The sequence below is a fragment of the Sus scrofa genome, chromosome 7 (genome assembly GCF_000003025.6).
Source record: "Sus scrofa isolate TJ Tabasco breed Duroc chromosome 7, Sscrofa11.1, whole genome shotgun sequence".
NCBI classification, from domain to species: Eukaryota; Metazoa; Chordata; class Mammalia; order Artiodactyla; family Suidae; genus Sus; species Sus scrofa.
The window spans coordinates 49,257,862-49,277,906 of record NC_010449.5 but is presented as its reverse complement, the minus strand read 5'-3'; the positions used below and the strand labels follow the sequence as shown (position 1 = coordinate 49,277,906).

Sequence of the window (20,045 nt, the reverse complement as noted above, 5' to 3'; positions counted from 1 at the left end):
TGGCACTTCAGGCTCCTGGGGAGGGCATGCTTGCCTCGAGCTATTTAAAGACACCGGAGTCCCCTGTTTGCCCTCACCTTGATCATCTCATTTATGTTCATCTCGACAGAAAAAGGCTACTTGGAGCAGACTGTTCATACTGCAAAGCCAAAAAGTCAACCTGCCCAGACCTGGAACAGAGAGGTTGGATATGGCCTGACATCCCAAGTTACCTTGCAAAAATAGCTTCATGATTTGTTTTTAATTTAAACAACTCACTTGTCGTCTATCTTACAGGATGCTTCCATTTCAGCACTTTGTGTGACAACATAAGATTTATTTTTTCATGAGGAAGTTTACAAAATTCATGTCAGAGTCTTGGAAGCAACCATAGATAGAGAGGGCCCCACTTTTACACCTTTGAAGGAAGGATTCTGGGTTTCAGTTGCACCTGGAAGCCTGGGTTTGCAAGACAAAATAGAAATCCATTCTCTACTGGCTTTTTTTGGGGGGGGGGCTGTTTGGGAGGAAAACAGTAAAGGCTGTTTTGTCAAAACCAAAGAATGGAGTTCCCGTTGTGGCGCAGTGGTTAACGAATCCGACTAGGAACCATGAGATTGAGGGTTCGATCCCTGGCCTTGCTCAGTGGGTTAAGGATCAGGTGTTGCCGTGAGCTGTGGTGTAGGTCGCAGACTCGGCTTGGATCCCATGTTACTGTGGCTCTGGCCTAGGCTGGCGGCTACAGCTCCGATTCGACCCCTAGCCTGGAAACCTCCATATGCCGAGGGAGCAGCCCTAGAAAAGGCAAAAAGACAAAAACCAAAAAACAAAGAGCAACAACAACAAAAAAAACAAAGAAAAATTATGACTCAGATGACTGAAAAGAAAATGCTCTAGGTGACAGTGATGCAGTAAGGGCACAATCACTCTGGTAGAGTTTCCCTGATTATTAGCTAAGAGAATGCCAGAGTAAAGCCAAGTGGACACTGACAATGATGCCTCCCTGGCTGCCCCATGGGGGTGCTTTGAAAGAAGCGGCACAGGCTGTCCTGGAGAAGCAGCCCTCCCTCCCCCAAGAGAGAGGAGCCCTCAACTCAAACTGACTTTACCCCTCAATCGTCCTGCCCGGGTGGGCAAACTTCTCAACATCTCCTCAATAAAAATGGGAGCAAGGTGATACAAAATCGAACTTCGAGGGAGTGGTGTGCAAGCCAAATGACACAACCAAAACCTGGGACACACAAAAGCACCTGACCATCCAGGGATACTCATCTGCTGTACTGGCTGTCCCGTCCCTTTCTTTGGTGACAGTGCCAAGAACATTATTTGAGACACGTCCCGTCTCCCACACACAGTCCATGGGGCTCAGGTAAGTGGGACCATGCCCAGAGCGGCTCAGTCAGAGCAGTGCATGCCCTGGCGACAGACACTGGCTCAGAGATATCCTCTGACTTGTGCCGGGGTTCCACGGATGAGACATGTCACTGGACCACCACTTGGGGGAGGGAGCCTGCCTGAGATGAAAGCCAGGACCAGGGGGAAGGGCTCAAGGACCAAAGGACCGAAGGGAAGATTCACAACGCCACAGGTACAAAGCTAGCATCTGTAGATCTTTACTTACCTGAAGCCAAATGCCCACCTGGTTATCCTAATTTTATGAACAATTCCTGTATGGTTTGTTTAAGCTACACTGAACTGGGCTGTCTGTCTTTGGAGAATGAAAGAATCCTGACAAATATTTTGTGATTTTATTTTCTGCGCGTCTCCTCCCCTTCCTCCCCTACCTTTTTTCCCCCTCCACTTCCTCCTTCGTCTTCATCTCTCTCACACACACAATAAATATTTGTTATGTGTATACATGATGGATTATTTGACAAGCACAATGCTTCCCTGACTATACTACAAATTCTCTGTTTGCAGAAAAATCATACTCATTAATATGAATGGAAAAGCCCTAAATAAAATCTTAGCAAATCAAATCCAGCAGATCTTTCGACAATAATACTAGGAGAACCATGCGGTGTTACCACGTACCTTTCATGTAGGAAGATGCAGTTATTTCAACATTAGGAAATCTATTAAGAGCTTAGGTAGGAGTTGGAGCTTCAGCTGCCAGTCTACACCACAGCCACAGCAATCCCAGATCCAAGCCACATCTGCAACCTACACCACAGCTCATGGCAATACCAGATCCTTAACCCACTGAGCAAGGCCAGGGATTGAACCTGTGTCCTCATGGATACTAGTCGGATTCATTACTGTTGAGCCACAACAGGAACTCCTTTAAATTTTAATTTATAGAAAATGTTAGGACATACAAAAGGGAATGAAATGTATACAAATTTACATTCTTAAGAAATAAAACATTCACAGGAGTTCCTGTCATGGCTCAGCAGTAACGAACCCAACTAGCATCCATGAGGCTGCAGGTTTGATCCCTGGCCTCACTCAGTGGGTTAAGGATCCAGAGTTGCTGTGATGAGCTGTGGTGTAGATCACAGACACAGCTCAGATCCCCCGTTGCTAGAGCTGTGGCACAGGCTTGCAGCTACAGTTCCAATTGGACCTCTAGCCTAGGCACTTCCATATGCCATGGTTGTGGCCCTAAAAAAAGCAAAAAAAAAAAAAAAAAAAAGAAGAGAGGAAGGAAGGAAGAAACATTTCCTGTTGCAGCTATAAACTTTCCCAATGGAAAGTTTCCCACTTCTCTGTATTACATATATTAACTATGTTCCTTGTAAAAGACATATAGCTAAATATATTTAAATATTGTTTGACAATCTTTGTTTCCTAATACAGAAAATCTGATCCATTTATTGGAAGCATTTATATGTACAGATTTATTTATACTTTTTTTTTTTTTTGGTTTCTATTTGTCCCACTTTTTTTTTTTTTTTTTTTTTTTTTTTGTCTTTTTGTCATTTCTTGGGCTGCTCCCGCGGCATATGGAGGTTCCCAGGCTAGGGGTCGAATCGGAGCTGTAGCCACCGGCCTACGCCAGAGCCACAGCAACACAGGATCCGAGCTGAGTCTGCAACCTACACCACAGCTCACGGCAACGCTGGATCGTTAACCCACTGAGCAAGGGCAGGGATCAAACTTGCAACCTCATGGCTCCTAGTCGGATTCGTTAACCACTGCGCCACGATGGGAACTCCTGTCCTACTTTTTCTGTTTCTTTTCCCCTCCTTTGTTACTGCTTTATTGGAGATGGGGCTTATATTCACCATCTGTTCTTTGCTGCTCTGCCAGTTTGGAGGTGACATACTCTACATGCATTAGTTACTACTCTAGAAATATTATTTTGCACACTTAGAGTTTAGTGATCATGAATGGCATAGCTCTACCTCTGGTCACCCCATAAAGCACATGTTGTTATTATGTACAGTCAATGCATATTTATATTTATTCTGTACTCATTACTTTCCTTGCTCAGCATTCTTCCTTGTGCCTGAGAACCTCCATGTGGGGTCACTTAATGGTCTTCCCAGAAGCAGATCCTTTAGAGGCTTCTTTGATGAAGTCTCTAACTCATTCTTTTGTTTTTCTTGAAATGTTTTTATCTTCCTCTCATTCTTAAAAGACAAATCTTGTAAAGTTTAGAATTCTAGGCTTACAATTATTTTCAACCGGCTTGTTGAAAATTTCATCCTATCCTCGTCTGGCCTGAGTTACTGATGTTGAGAATCACTCATCCATCTACAGCTGACCCTCGAACAATGCAGATTTGAATTGCATGGGTCCCCTGATACGCAGATGTTTTTCAATAGTAAATACTATAGAACTACACAGTCGGTTGGTTAAATCCATGGATCAGAGGAACAGGGCTATGGAGGGCCGACTGCAAGGTATATGCAGGTAAAACCTGCTTCCCCTTACTGTGCAAGGATCAATGATTACTGCCACTCCTGGGAGATGACCTGTCTGGTTTTTTTTTTTTTTTTTTTTTTTTTGTCTTTTTGCTATTTCTTTGGGCCGCTCCCACGGCATATGGAGGTTCCCAGGCTAGGGGTCGAATCAGAGCTGTAGCCACTGGCCTACACCAGAGGCACAGCAACGCAGGATCCGAGCCGCGTCTGCAACCTATACCACAGCTCACGGCAACGCCGGATCCTTAACCCACTGAGCAAGGGCAGGGACCGAACCCGCAACCTCATGGTTCCTAGTCGGATTCGTTAACCACTGCGCCACTACGGGAACTCCGACCTGTCTGTTTTTTGTTACTGTGCATAGTATCTCCTCTGTGTCCTCGGTGTGCTCTGTTTTCAACACATTTTGTTTAGATTTGGATTTTTTTTTTTTTTAACTTATCTTGCCGGGTTTGTGTTATAGCTTCTGAATCTCAGGCTCAACGTCTTTGGTTAGTTCTGGAAGGGTATCAGGCTCTTCTCTTTGAACACTGCCCTTTTCTCCCTACTCTCTCTGACTGGGATTCCAATTCATGCACGTAGGGAGTAGGAAGCCCAGCCAGATGCCTCACGGCCACTCCTTCGTATGTTCTAACTGTCTCTATGCTGAAGGCTCTGTCATTTCTTTCATTCTACTTTCTAATTCGTGAATTCCCTATTCATCTGTGTTTAGTAGCTACTGAATTCATCCATCAATTTTCTAATTTTCTTTATTTTTCAATGCTGTAATTTCCCAACAGCCCACTTGGACTAAATGACAGCTAGCCGGCAGGCTGCTTTCAATCAGACCCCGAGGATCTGGGTAATGAGTACCTCCCTGGGAATTACAATTGACTAATGACCGGAGGCCTGTTTCCAATTTTCCTGAGCTGTGTAAGGCCCAAGGCGTCATAAATAACCAAAGGGTGCATCTTCCCCAGGAAAAATGAGACTGGATATTCCAACAGCCCAGCTGGAAGGGATGAGGCAGGTTTAATTGGATGGGTAAAAACAAAGCAACAAGATGGCATTTCCACTCAAGTTATCATAAGAAATTCATACAAGTTACACAATATTGTTTGGTGCATTAGGATTCAAAAGCAATAAATGACAGGGTCATTTGTCTGCACTGACCTAACAAGACCACGGCCAATCCTTTCATTTTCAAACCTTTTAACCACTTTTTTCAAGTTGAAAATAGAAGTATATGATGATATAATTTGGCTTCTGTTGTTTTACCCAATTAGAGAATCTTTTTATTTTAAAAGAAAAAGCGAATCTTAGGTGTTTCTTTTTGTCTGTCTTGTTAATTAAAGTGTAGTTGATTTACAATGTTGTGTCAGTTTCTGCTGTACAGCAAAGTGATCCAGTCACACACATATATATACACTCTTTTTTAGATGTTTCTTTTAAAAGCCACTGTTTTCCAGCTAAAGGCGGCACAGTGAGCCCATGACTTGTCCTCTCCTCTTCCAGACACCCCATTAAAGACAGTAAGGAACTTAACCCCTAATGCCAACAGGCTGGCATTTTCCCCAAGGAATGAGACTAAAGATTTGTTTTCCAGGAGTTACTGTTGTAGCTCAGCGGTAAAGAACTCGACTAGTATCCATGAGGACACAGGTTGAATCCCTGGCCTTGCTCAGGAGGTTAAGGATCCAGCATTGCTGTGAGCTGCAGTATAGGCTATAGATGCAGCTCGGATCTAGCACCTCAGTGGCTACACCATAGGCAGGCAGCTGTAGCTTTGATTCCACCCCTAGCCTTCCACATGCAGCAGGTGCAGCCCTAAAAGGACAGGAAAAAAAAAAAACCCAACAGATTTGTTTTCCAAAGAAATATAAACCAGAGGAGTTCCCACTGTGGTATAGTGGTGGGTTAAAGACCTGGTGTTGCTGCAGCTGTGGTGTAGGTTGCAACTTCCGCTCAGATTCGATCCCTGGCCCAGGAACTTCCATGTGCTGTGGGTGTGGCTGAAAAAGAAAAAGAAAAAAAAAAAAGAAATATAAATCTGATGAAAACAATCAAGGATCTAGGGAATGAGAGAAGACACAAAGGGTCAATCCAGGATGTCTGTATCCAACTAACAGAATTTCCAGAAAGAGAGGCTAGAGAGAAAGAATTTATTTTAAAAATTTCTGCAGCGCTAAAGTCAGATTCTCTAGATTGATTGAAAGGGCCCACTGAATACCCAGCCAATAAATGAAGTAAGTCCCCACACCAAGACCCAATCCTTTATTTTATAGATGAGAAAATAAAAGTCCAAAGTGAAAAAGTGGCGTTCCCAAGAGCATAGATCCAGGCCAGTGCTGGACAGAGCCAGGATTGGGCTCAATACAGCACTCTTCCCACTCTCAGAGCACCTGGAATGCCTCGTTCACACCAATAGTTCACACCTCCCCAAGCTAGTTTCACTCATTCACCCAATCCACCCAGGGAGAGCCAGTGTGACAGTGGAAAAAGGGCGCACTTGGGATCAGAACCCCGTGCTCAGTCTCAGCCCTGCCACTCACCAGCTGTCGACTGCCCATTTCCTCATCTGTGAAATGCAGCTATTAAGTCAAACCATCAGAAAGATCCAGTAAGTTCATGGACCCAGAAGCCCTGAGACAGGTGAGGTAGCTGGCAGTGGGAACGATACTGCCTTAGCTGCCTCTGCTTCTGTGGACCTGAAGGGTGGTCCAGCAGCATTGGCATCACCTACGAACCTGCCAGAAATGCAAATGTCAAACCCCTCCCCTGCCATCCTGACCACTCCAGGAGAGCCTCTGGGACAGGACCTCACTGTTCTGAGGCAGGTCAAGTTTGAGTGACGGAGCTGCCTGTGTGACCGCGCCACCTAGTGGTAGAGAGGGCTGGCCGATCCAGCCCGCTGGGAAAGGGTTTGTCCTCAGCTCCCGAATTTTCAGCCTGGATGACCCCCAGAAAACTGCAAATGCTTAAAAGGCACAACAGACTATGCTGTTCTTTCTAACCAGTATACTCCCAGCATTGAAGCACCACAATTAGTAAAGGACAATTAATGAATATTTGTTGAATGGATGAATGGAGATGAATGAATAAACCTGAATTAAAAAGTCGCATTTCTAACCTGTTGTACAAAACTAAATTGTCCTGGGATGCAGCCTGAAGCCCAGTGGGGTCAGTTAAACAGGTGAAAGGAGTTGCCACCTGCAGAGGCAACTTGCAGGAGTCCAGGCACAGTGTCCCAGACCACAGCAGCCCTAGACAATCCACAGGGGACTCTGCTGGGGGATCAGCCCACCTGCTGTCTCCTCTGAGCATAGGGCGCAAGGAGGGAGACGCTTCCTAAGACAATGGGACCCTTCCCTCACCCTCAACTATAGGGGAGGAGTGGGTAACAAGGCATTATGTACCGATGTGCACTTAGGGGCAGGACTGGGGCAGAAGGTCTAGGAGGGGTGGTGAGAAGGAGAGTCACAGCACAACCCGAGGAAAAAGCCTGGAGTCCAGCAAGGTGGGGAGGGGACCATCCCGGGCGGCCGTGCAGAGGAGCCCCAGCAACGCCGGACTGCCTGCTGCACAAGAGCCTCCCTCTCTTCCATAAGCACATTTGGTAATTTGCTCCCCGAGTTTTCCCTGCCCAGCTGGACAGATGCCCTGCCCTTCTGAACCCTGCATTGTGGCCCTGCCCCTGGCAGAGACAATTACAGTCCCATCCAAGTCATTGCTAAATATAACCATCTAACCCTCACCACGACCAAGTGAGGCACCCCACTGTACACGTAAGGGAAGCAGTGACAATGAGAGGGTAACTAGCCAGCCCAGGAGCCACGGTCACTAGTGACCTACCTTGACCCCGGGGGCAGTGTCCTGCTCATCTCTGAATCCTGAGCCCACAGAACAGGTTCTACTGCCCAGTCAGTGCCCAGGAAAGGAACCGCTGCATTTTACAGATGTGAAAACTGAGGCCCTGGCCTGTACTGGCTCCTGGTAGATGACACTGTCACCATGTACACAGAAAAGGAGGCTGGGTTTCCAGATACCTGCCTAGCAAGATGAATCACTGTTACCTCCTGGGGCGGACTGAACATTTCCACTGTCCTGTCTGGTTCCTGTGGGTGTTGAAAGAAGGCGGGGAGGGAGGGAGGACAAATAGGAGAAGCTGGAGGAGGAGGAGGTAAAGGGAGAAAACAAGTTAGGGAGCAGAAGGAAGGAAAGAGAGAGGGAGGGGAGAGGGAGGGAGGGAGAAGAGAGGGAGGGGGAGGGAGGGAGGGGAGAGGAAGGAGGGGAGATGAGGGAGGGAGGGGGAGAGGGAGGGAGAAGGAGGGAGAGGGAGAGAGGGAGGGGTGGGAAGGGAGGTTCTCAGATTACCGAAAAACTCAGCAAGTTTCTGCAGGCAAATTATGCATACACGCACACCCCCCATCTGATTTTAAAGTCCCTAGGTCTTTCTTTATGAAGTCACAGTAAAATGCAAACTTGTTTTTAAGTGGAACAAACGCAGGAGTAGCAAATCCACTTCCGAAAATGAACGCAAATACACTGGATAGGCACCAGCAACCCAAAACAGGACAAACCACATGCTAATTACTGTTTGAATGAAGATCTGACTGCTAATTACAACACGTTTCAGGCATTCCACATGAGCAACTTACCTGAAAAGCTTTCCAATTTGTATGTCAGGAAAGTTGGTAATTAAACACTTCAACTCCCTATTGACTTTGGTAGAGATATGATAATCCTTACAGAGTTCGATTATAATTATTTTATTTGTCAAATGAAGTTGATATTTAGTTAGGAAAGCATCAGCCTTACAGTCTTTAAACAACAACAACAAACCCTGGGGCCTGTACTTGAGAAGAAGCATCTGACGCTGCCTATGTAGGGTGTACAGAACCCAAAGAAGAGGTGTGCCAAACACGTGGGCAATGGCATCTGGGATGGCTAGTCACCTGTCCCTGGCCTTGGCTGCACAGGACTCGGACTTCATCAGCTAAGAGACTCCCTTTTAAGTAATGCCTGCTAAAAGCAGCCCCGTGATAACACATCACTTTTGCGGTGTTTTGATAAAAATGTTAAAAGTTACAGTCCCATGTAATCGTGAGACAATGTCAAACAAAACCAAATTGAGGGAGATTTCAAAGTGACTAGCCCTTATGCTGCAAAAATATTCAGGCCCTAAAAGGGGAAGGAAAAAAAAAAAAAAAGAGCAATCATTCCGGAATTAAAGGAGATGAAAGAGACATCATAATTTATCATCCTGAATTAAACCTAGATCCAGAAAATAATAGTCTGGCTCTGAAGAACAATTGGTAAAATACAAATAAGGTCTGCAGCTTACAAAGTACAGTTAATGCCACCTTCCTGATTTTTGTCACAAATTTTAGTTCTAGGATGGGCTGATTCTTAGGAGACACACACTGAAGTACTTAGCATTAAAGGGGGTATGGTGTCCACCATGTATTCTCAAATTGTTCAGGGGGACAGAGAGAAAAACTGAAGAAACGGATAAAGCAAATGTGGGAGATGTTAATACCTGGGGAATCCGGGTGACAGGCATAAAGGAATTCTCTTGTACTACTCTTGCAACTTCCCTGGAAACCTGAATTTACGTCAGCATAAAAAGTTACTAAAAGTAAAATGAGAACCTCGTGGTGGTCATGCTCGTTTTTACTGATCTGCAACTTGGGGGGCTTGGAGACCCATTCATTCATCCATCCGTTCAGTTAATAATATTTACTGAACACCAAGGATGTGTGCCAGGCCTCATTCAAGGCACTGGGGATACTGCAGCGAAAAAAAACAAGTTCCAACTCTAAGGGCTATGAGGCAGCTCGAGGTTGCTGGCAAAGCCCCATCCCACTTGGACGCCTTGAATTCACAACGCCTTAAAGTCAACATGTCTGAGACCAAGCTCGTCATCTCCCTGCCACATCCACCAAAGTGCCCCCAAATACCGGGGTCTCATCCGTGTTACCCATCTTGGAAGAATGGCCCCGTCCCCACCCCCTGACTGAGTCAGCAACCTGCCACTCCCACCCTCTGTTACTTGTATCCATCCAACCTGTCATCTGGTTCCACTGGCTGTACCTCCTGAATTCCCCAGGCATCCACCTGCTTCTCCCCAGGCCCACTGCCACCCAGAGCAGGCCTCCACGGTCCCCTCCCTGGACTGTGGGGTGGCTGCCCTTTCCTGGCTGGCTTGATGCAACAGCCAGAGGTCTTTTCAAAACCCACCTCCCGGCACATCATGGCCCTGCTCACACTTGAATGGCTCCCGGTTGCACTTGGGCACAAAGATGCCTTTCTTTGTGAATACTCACTTTAAGGACACCATCCCCCACAAGACTGTTTCACGAATGACCGACTCGCCCCACAGTGAGCTCTGTGAAGGCCGGGACAGCGCCTGGCTTTGCACACCGCTGTGAGCACACAGTTGGCATTCAATTAATGTTTGTTTAATTAGGTGGATGAGCAATTAAAATAATTAATGTCGGGCTTGGGCCAGTGAATGAAGAGCGGGGCCATTCACTGCCACAGGGGACCTGGGGGAGGGGGACAGGTAGGAGGTGTTGGCTTTGCAGAATATGGGGGGGGGCCGTGGACAGAGATGCCAGTTGGGCAGTGGGAAATACAGTCCTGTGGTCGGTGAGACTGACTTTAGGAAAAGGCACACACATTAGTCCTAAAATGAGCTATGTGGCCCTAAACCACTCCCAGAGCATTTTCCTTCTGCCCTTTAGGAGGGACCTGGGGGGAGATGGCCCTCTAGCCAGGGACCGGTCACTGGCATACAACTGTCCCATCGCTGCCTGGAGGAGAGACAGGCTGAAAGCATGTGGAGCCTCCTTCTATCCCCCCCGCCCTGGGCACAGTGCCCTTTGTGCGGGAGGGCAGAGGGTGCCTGGGGAAGGCTGGCTGAACCGAATTAGAAGTTTTCTGGTGTGAGATGCTTTCAAAGAGAGAGAACACAGCTGTGATCCTTGATCACATTCATTCATCTCATTCTTTGGGGGACTTGGAATCCATCAAGCATATCAAATTATGGCAAATGACTCCAGACTATGCCTCATTTCAAACTTGCTGATGTGACAGAAACATCAATGCTGTTCTAAAAATAATAATAAAAAAAATCCGCACAGTTCTGTTATTTCACATTTAAATTAACTTCCATTACGGATATCGTAATTATCTGAGAAGCACCATCTTGTTTTTAAAGCCACTGTGTTTTCTCAGCCTGAAGTGGTCATCACAGGGCCAGTCCCTTCATTTCTGCCAAGCCATGCACTCCACAGAACCCCTGGGTTCCTTTTGCAGTTGCCACTGCCGTGAGGCCCCTCAAATTGGGGTTCTTCAATATGGCCCTGGTGACAGTTGGGGCTGGACCACTCTTGTTGTGGAGGCGGCCCTGTGCTCCATAGGATGTTTAGCAGCATCCCTGGTCTCTACCTCCAAGATGCCACCCCTGTCCTCCCTTCCCACCCACCCTGGTGTTGTGACAACCAGGAACGTCCCCCATTTGATAACCCCTACGTGGACACATCTCTGACCCCCATGCCAGGGTTCTTAGACGCTCTGCCACTCAGCTCAGGAAGGGTCTCCCCAAGATAAGAGAAGAGTGTTTGGTGATGGCTATGAATGAAATAAATGGGGCTTCCTGTTGCCTCAAAGTCTGGTACCCAGCTCATCTATTGATGTCTACAAGGAGCAACTGTGTTGCCTTCCTGGCCTCTCCCCAGTCATTCATCGATTTTAGTGGCTTTCTCCTTAACTGCTGTTAGGGCATTTGGCAGGCCAGGCAAACCCAAGCAGGAAGCTGCCTTCCTCAACAGGCAGAGAGCCTCCCATGGCCACGGGTGGGTCCCTGCAGGGTCCCAACAAGTGTCTGGCCTCGGCTACCAGCAAGGTCCTCCATGGACCTGGCTCCGGGAAAGCCCTGCATCCACCCAGGGAGCTCGGTTTTGGCTTGAGCCATCTCCCCTGCACTCTCTACCCTGCACTCTCTACCCAGGACACAGCATCCCGGACCCCTCCCAGGCCCCCCAACACCCAAGCCTTCCCTTTCCAACTGAGCTTGGGTACAGAGGTTCCTGCAGCTGCTGTCTATTTTTTTAGAATTGTGGAAGAAAAGCAGCAGGCACCCAAGTCAAAAGCAAACTTGTTTACCCTCAGCTATTAAAACCTCCTGAATCTGCATCTGACGCAGGACCAACTTCCACAGCCTCGGGGCAGGGGTGGGGTGGGGGGGGGGGCGGTCAGCCAGGTGCCCTGGGTAGAGGCATGCAGCTCAATCCAAGGAGGATGTGTGGACAAGACAGGGAGCAAAGGTGTTCAAGACAGTTAATGGCACGTGTGTTTGGAAAGGTCATCGGTAAGGGTGGGACGGAGGGAGAACAGGGGGGCCGGGTGCAGATAGAACCTAGCAGGCAGGGCGGGAGCATGGCGGGGACTGCAGGGCACCGCCTGGGAGCAGGGATCACTGCCGGCATCTGGGCTCATGTCCTGCTTTGCCACTTATGCACGGGGGACCCCCGGGCAGGTCTCTGAACCTCTCTGAGCGTCTGGCTTACCCTCTGTGGAACGCAATGTAAAATAAGAACACATCAAACCCCTTGACTACTTAATTCCACTTCTAGGAAGTCACCCCAAAGGAAAAAAAAAATCAGGTAATTATATATTCACACACAGGGCTATATACTACAACGTTGTCTATAATCCTGACAAATGGAACAGCACACCAAATATGACATGCCTAAATACAAGTGACTAAGTTAATAAACAATGACATGCCCATAAAACTGATACTTCAGTATCTCTGGAAAGATACACTACAAGGGTGCATGTTTGGGTGTGTGGGGGGTGAAAATAAAATACTATCTTCAGAATGATGCTACTTTGTATAGCTATGCATAATATTTAGGAAAAAAAATGTGTAACCACATATGCAAAAAATGTTAGCTAGTAGGTAGTAGACTATCTTAGCATTTTTATACGTTTTCCAAATTTTTTAATAATCCACATGCATCTTTCTTGTTAGATTCAGGGGGAAGAGCGATTATGGAGAAGAAAGAAGCCAACTCCTTGGACGGGGCCAGGAGAAGACCCCCAAGCTCTGCTCAGCAGCTCTCACAACATGACCCTGAGCAGTGAAAGATGCCCCGTGTTTCTGTACAATGACAAAAGCAAGAACTACCTACTTTTTCTTTTTGTTTCTTTCTTTTTTTTTCCTTTTCCTTTTTTTTTTTTTTTTTTAGGGCTGTACCTGTGGCATATGGAGGTTCCCAGGCTAGGGGTCGAATCCAAGCTGTAGCGGCCGGCCTACCCCACAGCCACAACAACATCAGATCTGAGCTGCATCTGTGACCTACACCACAGCTCACAGCAATGCCGGATCCTTAACCCACTGAGAGAGGCCAGGGATTGAATCCGAAACCCCGTAGTTCCTAGTTGGATTCGTTTCCGCTGTGCCATGACGGGAACTCCTACTTTTGCTTCTTTGTGGATTTGTCTGAAAATGGTCTTAAAAGCCACAGAGGCTCTGCTTATCTTCAAAGGGCCTGGCTCCCAACCCCGGAGCCTGCAGCATTCAACGCTTTTTCCCAGGACCATGTGGATGCCTCCTGCAGGGTGGGGAGTGGAGGGAAGGGTCTCTCTAGCTTCCCACCACCCCCACCCACTCAGGCGTGAGGACAGAAAGCTGAGACTCATCCGTGACTCTTCCCCCCAGCCCCCAGCACCTTCTCCCAACCTGGTACCAGAGAGCTAGGGCTCTACCCTCAAAATAGGGCTGCCATGTGCGGCTAAGCAGAAGGCACCAACCTAGTTGCAAAGATGGCCAAGGATGTAACTGGTACCACGGGAGCTGCTTAGCAGGGCGTCCTGGCCCCCAATACATCTCACCTCCATCTCCACTGCCAGCCAGGGCCCACATCAGCAACATCTAATGGGACTCTTGCTTCTCCCCTTGCCTCCGTTGAATCTGTTCTCCAAACGGCAGCCAGTGCAGGCCAGATCACAGCCCTCTACTGCTCAAGACCCTCCCGGAGTGCTCACTGCTCTTAGACTCAAATGGGAGCGCCTGGCCCAATCCATGCCTCACCCCTTCTCCAGCCTCCTGCTCCACTGTCACCCCTGCTCACCCAGTGTTCTCCAGCCACACCGACCTTCTCCGGGTCCTCAAACCAGCGTGGCTCTACCCAGCCTCCAAAGCTCTAACCCCACCCCGAGAGCACTGAGGACACAACCACTTGCAGTTCCCCATATTTTTCAAAAATCTGCCCACTCACCCACCCCCATCTCTAAGTGCCCCTTCCTAATTCCCTCTCTCTTTTTTTTTTTAGGGCCACACCCACAGCATTTGGAGGTTCCCAGGCTAGGGGTCAAATCAGAGCTGTAGTCCCTAGCCTACACCACAGCCACTGCAACGTAGGATCCAAGCTGTGTCTGCAACCCACACCACAGCTCACAGCAAAGCCAGATCCTTAACCCACTGAGCAAGGCCAGGGATCGAACCTGCCTCCTCACGGATATTAGTTGGGTTCATTACCACTGAGCTACAATGGGAACTCCCCCTTCCTGATTTTTTAGAAACCTAAAATCTCTCTTTTTGAAAAGCTCAATTTCAGAAGCTGCCTCCCTACAAGGCTTCCTTTGGGTTCTCATCACCACACAAACACACCTAGTCAAGTTCATTTCCGTCTAGCTTTTCTTATAAACTTAGTCTTTTGGTGCCTCCCCTGTTAAGACTCTGAACTCCCTGAGGTGGAGGGACGTATCTTCACACTGCCCTGTACCCTGAAAGTGTTCAGTACGTCACGAATGTTCAATGTGTTTGTTGAACTGATCCAACTATCCCTCCCTCTAAGGCAATTTGAGCCAAGAATCTTCTGTATTATACAATCAATTCTAAATTAAAATGCCAAAGACTAGAAACCGGGAGGGAAAACAAATCTAATAACTGATTTCAGAAAAAAGTAGAAATTCGAAACTCTTAACACATACCTTTGAAATTTCAAAAATATGCAAGCCTTATTAATACTCTGCAACTACTCATTTCCAAGGGTGGGCAGATAATGCATAATTTCTAATGATCACTGGTCTGAATTTATACCTGATTCCTTCATGCTTAAAAATTAAAGCGGAAACAATGGAGTTGGGAAAACAGTCCCCTTCTCTATTGTGCCATTTCTTTTGCAGATACCCTTTCATGCATGAAACCAATTCAAACTTCACTATTCCATACAAATCAGAAATGCTTACATGTCACTGAAAGGAAGGGAAACAAATAACACATATACAAGGAACAGAAGATTCTAGGACTCCATTCTCTAGAGGACATATTTGTTTCTGTCCAGAAAGAAGAGTGAAAATATACACCACAACAGTATTAGCAACCAAGGTGGGGACAGCAAATGGCCTGGAAGTAGGAAGGGGTCAGAGGCCCCAGGAGGTGGGAACCAGACCCAGGACCACTGTGTGGCAGATGCCACGAGGAGAACATCTGAGATCCGCATCCTTCCTTCTCCAAAGACCTCTCCTCCTCCTGAGTAACTTGTCGAATCCTAAAACCCAAACAGGGGACCTAGAAGGGTCAGGTTAGGGGTTTGAACCTGGCTCAGAACATGAGAGTGTGAAAATTTCACCATCACCTGTCATCACTGAGACCCCAGAGTGCCCCCACCATGCAGCAGAGACAGGTGTCACTGCACATGGGCCTGCTGGGGAGCAGTGGTCAGCTGGGGGGAAAAAAAAGTGCAAAGGGGGAAGTGGGTGGAGTACGGAAGGAATGGCCTGTTACCTCTGTTCCCTGGACACAGACTTGCAGCAGAAATAAATCTTGGCGCCTCCCAGCCCATTTGCCTGTGTTTGCTAAGCTCTTATTCTCTGCAAAGCAACAACATGTGGGGAGAGGGGTGAGGAAGAGGAAGAAGCATTCAAAGAAGTCTCACCTGACTCCTCCTACCTGTAAGAGGTGGACTCGGTACCAAGCTGGGGAGCCCTCTCTCTCTCTCGATTGTAAACTGCCAGTCAAATCTGAAATCTCTCCAGGCTTTAACTTTTAGCTGAATTCCTTGAAACTAGATCCTATCACCAAAGAATTTAGAAACTGACATGGTGTGAGAACTACATGCCCCACGGATCTGAGTGTTCTCATAGAGGACCGATCAAAGGAAAGACAGTGGATAAAGAGGAAAGGTGACCCCCTCAGGGAATTTCCCCTCGAGAAGGTCTCACCACGCTCAAGATCTCTGGCATCTATGCCAACAGAGAAAAGAAATGGCATCACTGTCTATCAAGCGGGCCGAGGTGTTTACAAATAATAGAAACAATCCCTTGCACCTGCACAATTCAGGTGTCCTACAGTCCAAGGCACAGGCATTAATGTTCAGCACTACCAAGCCGGGCAGCTGTCCTATATTTCTACCATTCAGTTCACAGAACAATGTAATGGACAAAATGCCTTAAATGGGGGTGTGTGTGTGTGTGTGTGTGTGTGTGTGTGTGTGTACATTGCCTCTGATGTTATTTCTACTTCCCAATGTAAACCTATATCAAACTAAAATACCTTTGTTTAACTTCTTTTACTTTTTTTAATGTCCTAACATTTAAGTTGATCAATTTGCTCTTGATTTTTAAGCAGCTGAACAGGTTGCAATGGGAGGTTTCAGGTGCAAGCAAACTGGCACAACTGCTTTCAAACCAGCCACGTTCCCACTCAGCATTCTGGACAGAGAACTCAACTGTTCTTCCAAGACTCCCTACTCAGACTAACAGAACCTCCTTCCTCCGAACTCAGGCTCTGCACCTCCGTGTCTCCACGGACATCTCACCTCTGTGTATCCGTGGTCTCTTCCTTTACCCTTACTCCAAATCTAAGCAAATTCTGTGTTCCTCCACCAGCCCAGTGATGCTATCCCTCCTCTCTCTATTCCAAGATGGTGCTGCTAACTCTCACCTTCCCAGCACCTGCCTCATTTCAACCCGGCCTCCCTGCCTCCAGTTTTGCTCCCCTGTTCTAGGCCACCTCACATTGCTAATCTTCCAGAAGTGCTGGGATCATGTGACTTCCCTGTTTGACACCCTGGAGAACTCTCTCTTACTGTGGAGGGAGAGAGTTCACACTCCTTAGCCTGTCCTTCAAAGCCCTCTAAAGCCTGGCCACTGCCAATTCACTCTTTGTGAAATCCCGCTGCTCCCTCTTAAACCCCCAGTGCCCCCACCCCTGGCTGGCACCTGCACATGCTCAGAGGAAGTCCACCATCACTGCACCATCCCCTCTTCCTGCAAGTCCCTTCAGCACCTGGCTCCGTGTATTCAAATCTTCCATTCTTCAAAAGTCCAGATCTCTAAATGCCCTCCCTTACCACTTTAGATGGAAAGGATCCTTCACTCTTAACTCTGTGATACATGTTTTTTTCTTTGCTAGGCATTGTAGATGTTCAACACCCCCCCCCGCCCCCACCTCCCTGTACCGGGAACTTCCTGAGGGCTGGCCTCTGCCTGACCTCCCTGCATCCTTCGCAGGGACCGAGCACCATGCCATGGCCGCAGCAGTCACTACACAACACCCAAAACTTGGTATCAGTCAGCCTAGGTGTCTCCCTCTCCATGCTCGGACACCCTTCAGGTTGTCCTACTCAAAAGGTAGGGCCTTTTCCCAACGAAAATAGAATTTCCCGGCTACAGTCCCCAAACAATTCAATATTCTCCCTTGATCATGATGTCTTCCCATTTCTGAAATATTCCCAATGGGCACAGTTGTCATAGATCGCACCCTGCCAACAGGTCAGCCCTAAAAAGCAGAGGATGCTGAATTGGTCCGGGCTTCTCCACTCCACGTTTCTACGGGTGTGTGTGGGTGGGTGGGTATTAAAGATGAGGGTACACAGTAGCTGGTCGAAAAAGGCTCAAAGGACCTGCGCTGGCGGGGCGAGGCGGTCAAGGGAGAATCGGGGAGAATCCACCCTGTTGAATCCTGGCTCCAAACTTTTCCCTCCGTCAGCGCGGCACCCTCCTACCCGCCCTGATGCGACAGGGGCCGGACCGGAAGAGAAAAATGTGTCGGATGGGGAAAGCAAAGGTAGTTATTTTCGGAACTTAAGGGGATCCCCGACCGGCCCTTCTGGTTTCCAGGGATGCGCGGCCAGCGTCCGGCGCATCTTGGAGACCGAGATGGGGCAGAGACTGGGATGAAGATGCCGCTGCTGGTGCTGGTGCTGATGCTGCCGCGCCGAATGACAGCCGCCCCCCCACCCAACCCGGGGGGCGGTGAGCGCCCGGCTCCGCGCTCCCAGGGACGCTTGGCGCGACCAGCGCCTCCGGCCCGCTCCGGCCCCAGGCGGGGCCTGCGGGCTGCGCCGGGCGGCGGGGCCCGCGGCAGCTACTCACCCGGAGGGTTGACCGCCGCCGGGGTTGCCATCTTGCTCGGAAGGCTGGGCGCGCGCCGGGCGGGGCGCGGAGGGGCGGCGCGGAGCCCGGCGCCCCCCGGGGCAGGCGCGGCCGGCGCAGGCCCAGGCGCCGCCGCCACCGCCACCGCCGCCGCCACACAAAGGACGGCGCGGGCGGGCGCTGCCTCCGCGCTCTCCCGCCGCCGCGGCCGCCCGCCGCCCCCGCCTTTATCGCCTCCGCCCCCTCCCTGGCCGCCGCCTCCTCCCGCTCCTGTCTTTGTCACGCGGCGGGGGGCGCGGGTTCGCGGCTCCCCGGACCAGGCCGCAGCACCGCGAGACTTGGGGCCGCGGGTGGCGGGACCCCCGAGTCGGGGGTCCGCCCCCTTGAGCCCGCGCAGGTGCTCGGCCTGCCCCGGCTGGGACTCGAGGCGCGCCTCTTCCCTACTGACTGGGTCCCCCACCCCAGGTGTCCGGGATGCATCACGGAGGGCGCTGTCCCTAGGCCAGAAGGGCCAGGGCGGGGGCGGGGAGGGGGGCGGCGTGGATGCGCAGCCCATTAAGATGCAGAGGGAAGCGGGTCCTCAGAGCCGGTGGCGAGGAACAAAGGCGCCCCAGTGCTGCCCACTTAGCATGCCAGGGCTGCGCTGCTGGGCTCCCTGGGCCAGAGCCATGGCCCCCGCGCTCAGGAACTCCTAAGGCCACGGACACCTCCAAGGCCACCGCCTCAGACAGCTTCCAAGTACACTACGTAAACACCCAGGCAGAGGCCACCGGCCCGGGGAAATAGAGAATGACTTGGCTTTGAGAAAGGCTGTCAGCTCTGCTTTCCTTCTTGCATGGTGACCGTCATTGGTTATTACCCGAAGTTGTTGCAAGAGCCTTATTTATGCAGCCACCTCATAAAGATTCTTTAAATGGCTTTTGTCTGCATATCCTGGTGAAGTTAAGCTTGAAGGGATTGTTTCTCTGCCAGACCCTAGGATGCCTGTGGGGAGATCTTGGCTCTTAGGAAAAAAACGACACTATAGTGGCGCCCTGCAAAGGGCCCATGGAAGAATGAACACATCCCAGGTGAGAGCCGCCAAGGGCAAGATGGCCCCTAAATGTAGACATGTTTGCCAAAACCATCAGTTTGTCTTAAATCCTTCCAAAGAAGCCTTTAGGGGGTGGAGAGACTCATAGAGAAAAAATGCTTGGGATGTATTTTCAAATAAGCACTGTCTTCCGGGGAGTATTTGTCACTATTGATTTGACTAATAGGCGCTTAATGATATTCATTTGTTTATCGATTCCACGAAGTTGAATGTCTGCTGTGTACCAGGCACAAAGCTAGGTATTGGGTGCACCATGGAAAGAGAACCACGGGGGATCTGTGGTTCTCTAGTCTGGGGTGGCCAGGAGAAGAGCAAAATAAGGTATTTGCATCAAGAAGCGCACAGCTGCCTGGGGAGGCACTGTGGTCCCTGGTGAATGACTGAGGGCGGAGAGAGGGTAGAGTGAGTGGGAAAATGCAAAGCAGGCTTTGCAGAAATGAGCAGGATATGAAGAGGTGGGAAAGAAAGACACTTCGAGGGAGGACCAAGGCATGTGTGGATCTGGTGTCAAGATGGTCAGGCTAGGGTAGAGAGAGGACAACTCAGGTATCAGCTGGGACCACCCCATGCTTGTTTCAAGGGGCTGCTCCTGATTTCCCCAACATCAGCCACATGAGAGCCCAGCTCACGTCCACGCACTCAAATACGCACATGCACTTAATAAACACACAATATACTTGACGGAAGATTAGTTAGGGTAAGTGGAAGAGGAGTCTCACTTCACTTACTCCATC

General features: G+C 49.2%; 1 protein-coding gene across 6 annotated transcripts in view; it reads right to left on the bottom strand.

Moving 5' to 3' along the window:
• Nucleotides 1-18,789, bottom strand: part of ARNT2 (aryl hydrocarbon receptor nuclear translocator 2) — a 191,354-nt gene extending 172,565 nt beyond the window's left edge. For 5 of the 6 annotated variants that reach the window (XM_021098858.1, XM_021098859.1, XM_001926072.6 and 2 more), the window contains exon 1: nucleotides 18,219-18,789. In XM_021098858.1, the coding sequence (XP_020954517.1) occupies nucleotides 18,219-18,774 (556 nt within the window). In that variant the 5' untranslated portion in view covers nucleotides 18,775-18,789. Of the gene's footprint in view, nucleotides 1-15,627; nucleotides 15,741-18,218 lie in introns of those variants that run through there. The other variant, XM_021098862.1, reaches the window with a different exon arrangement.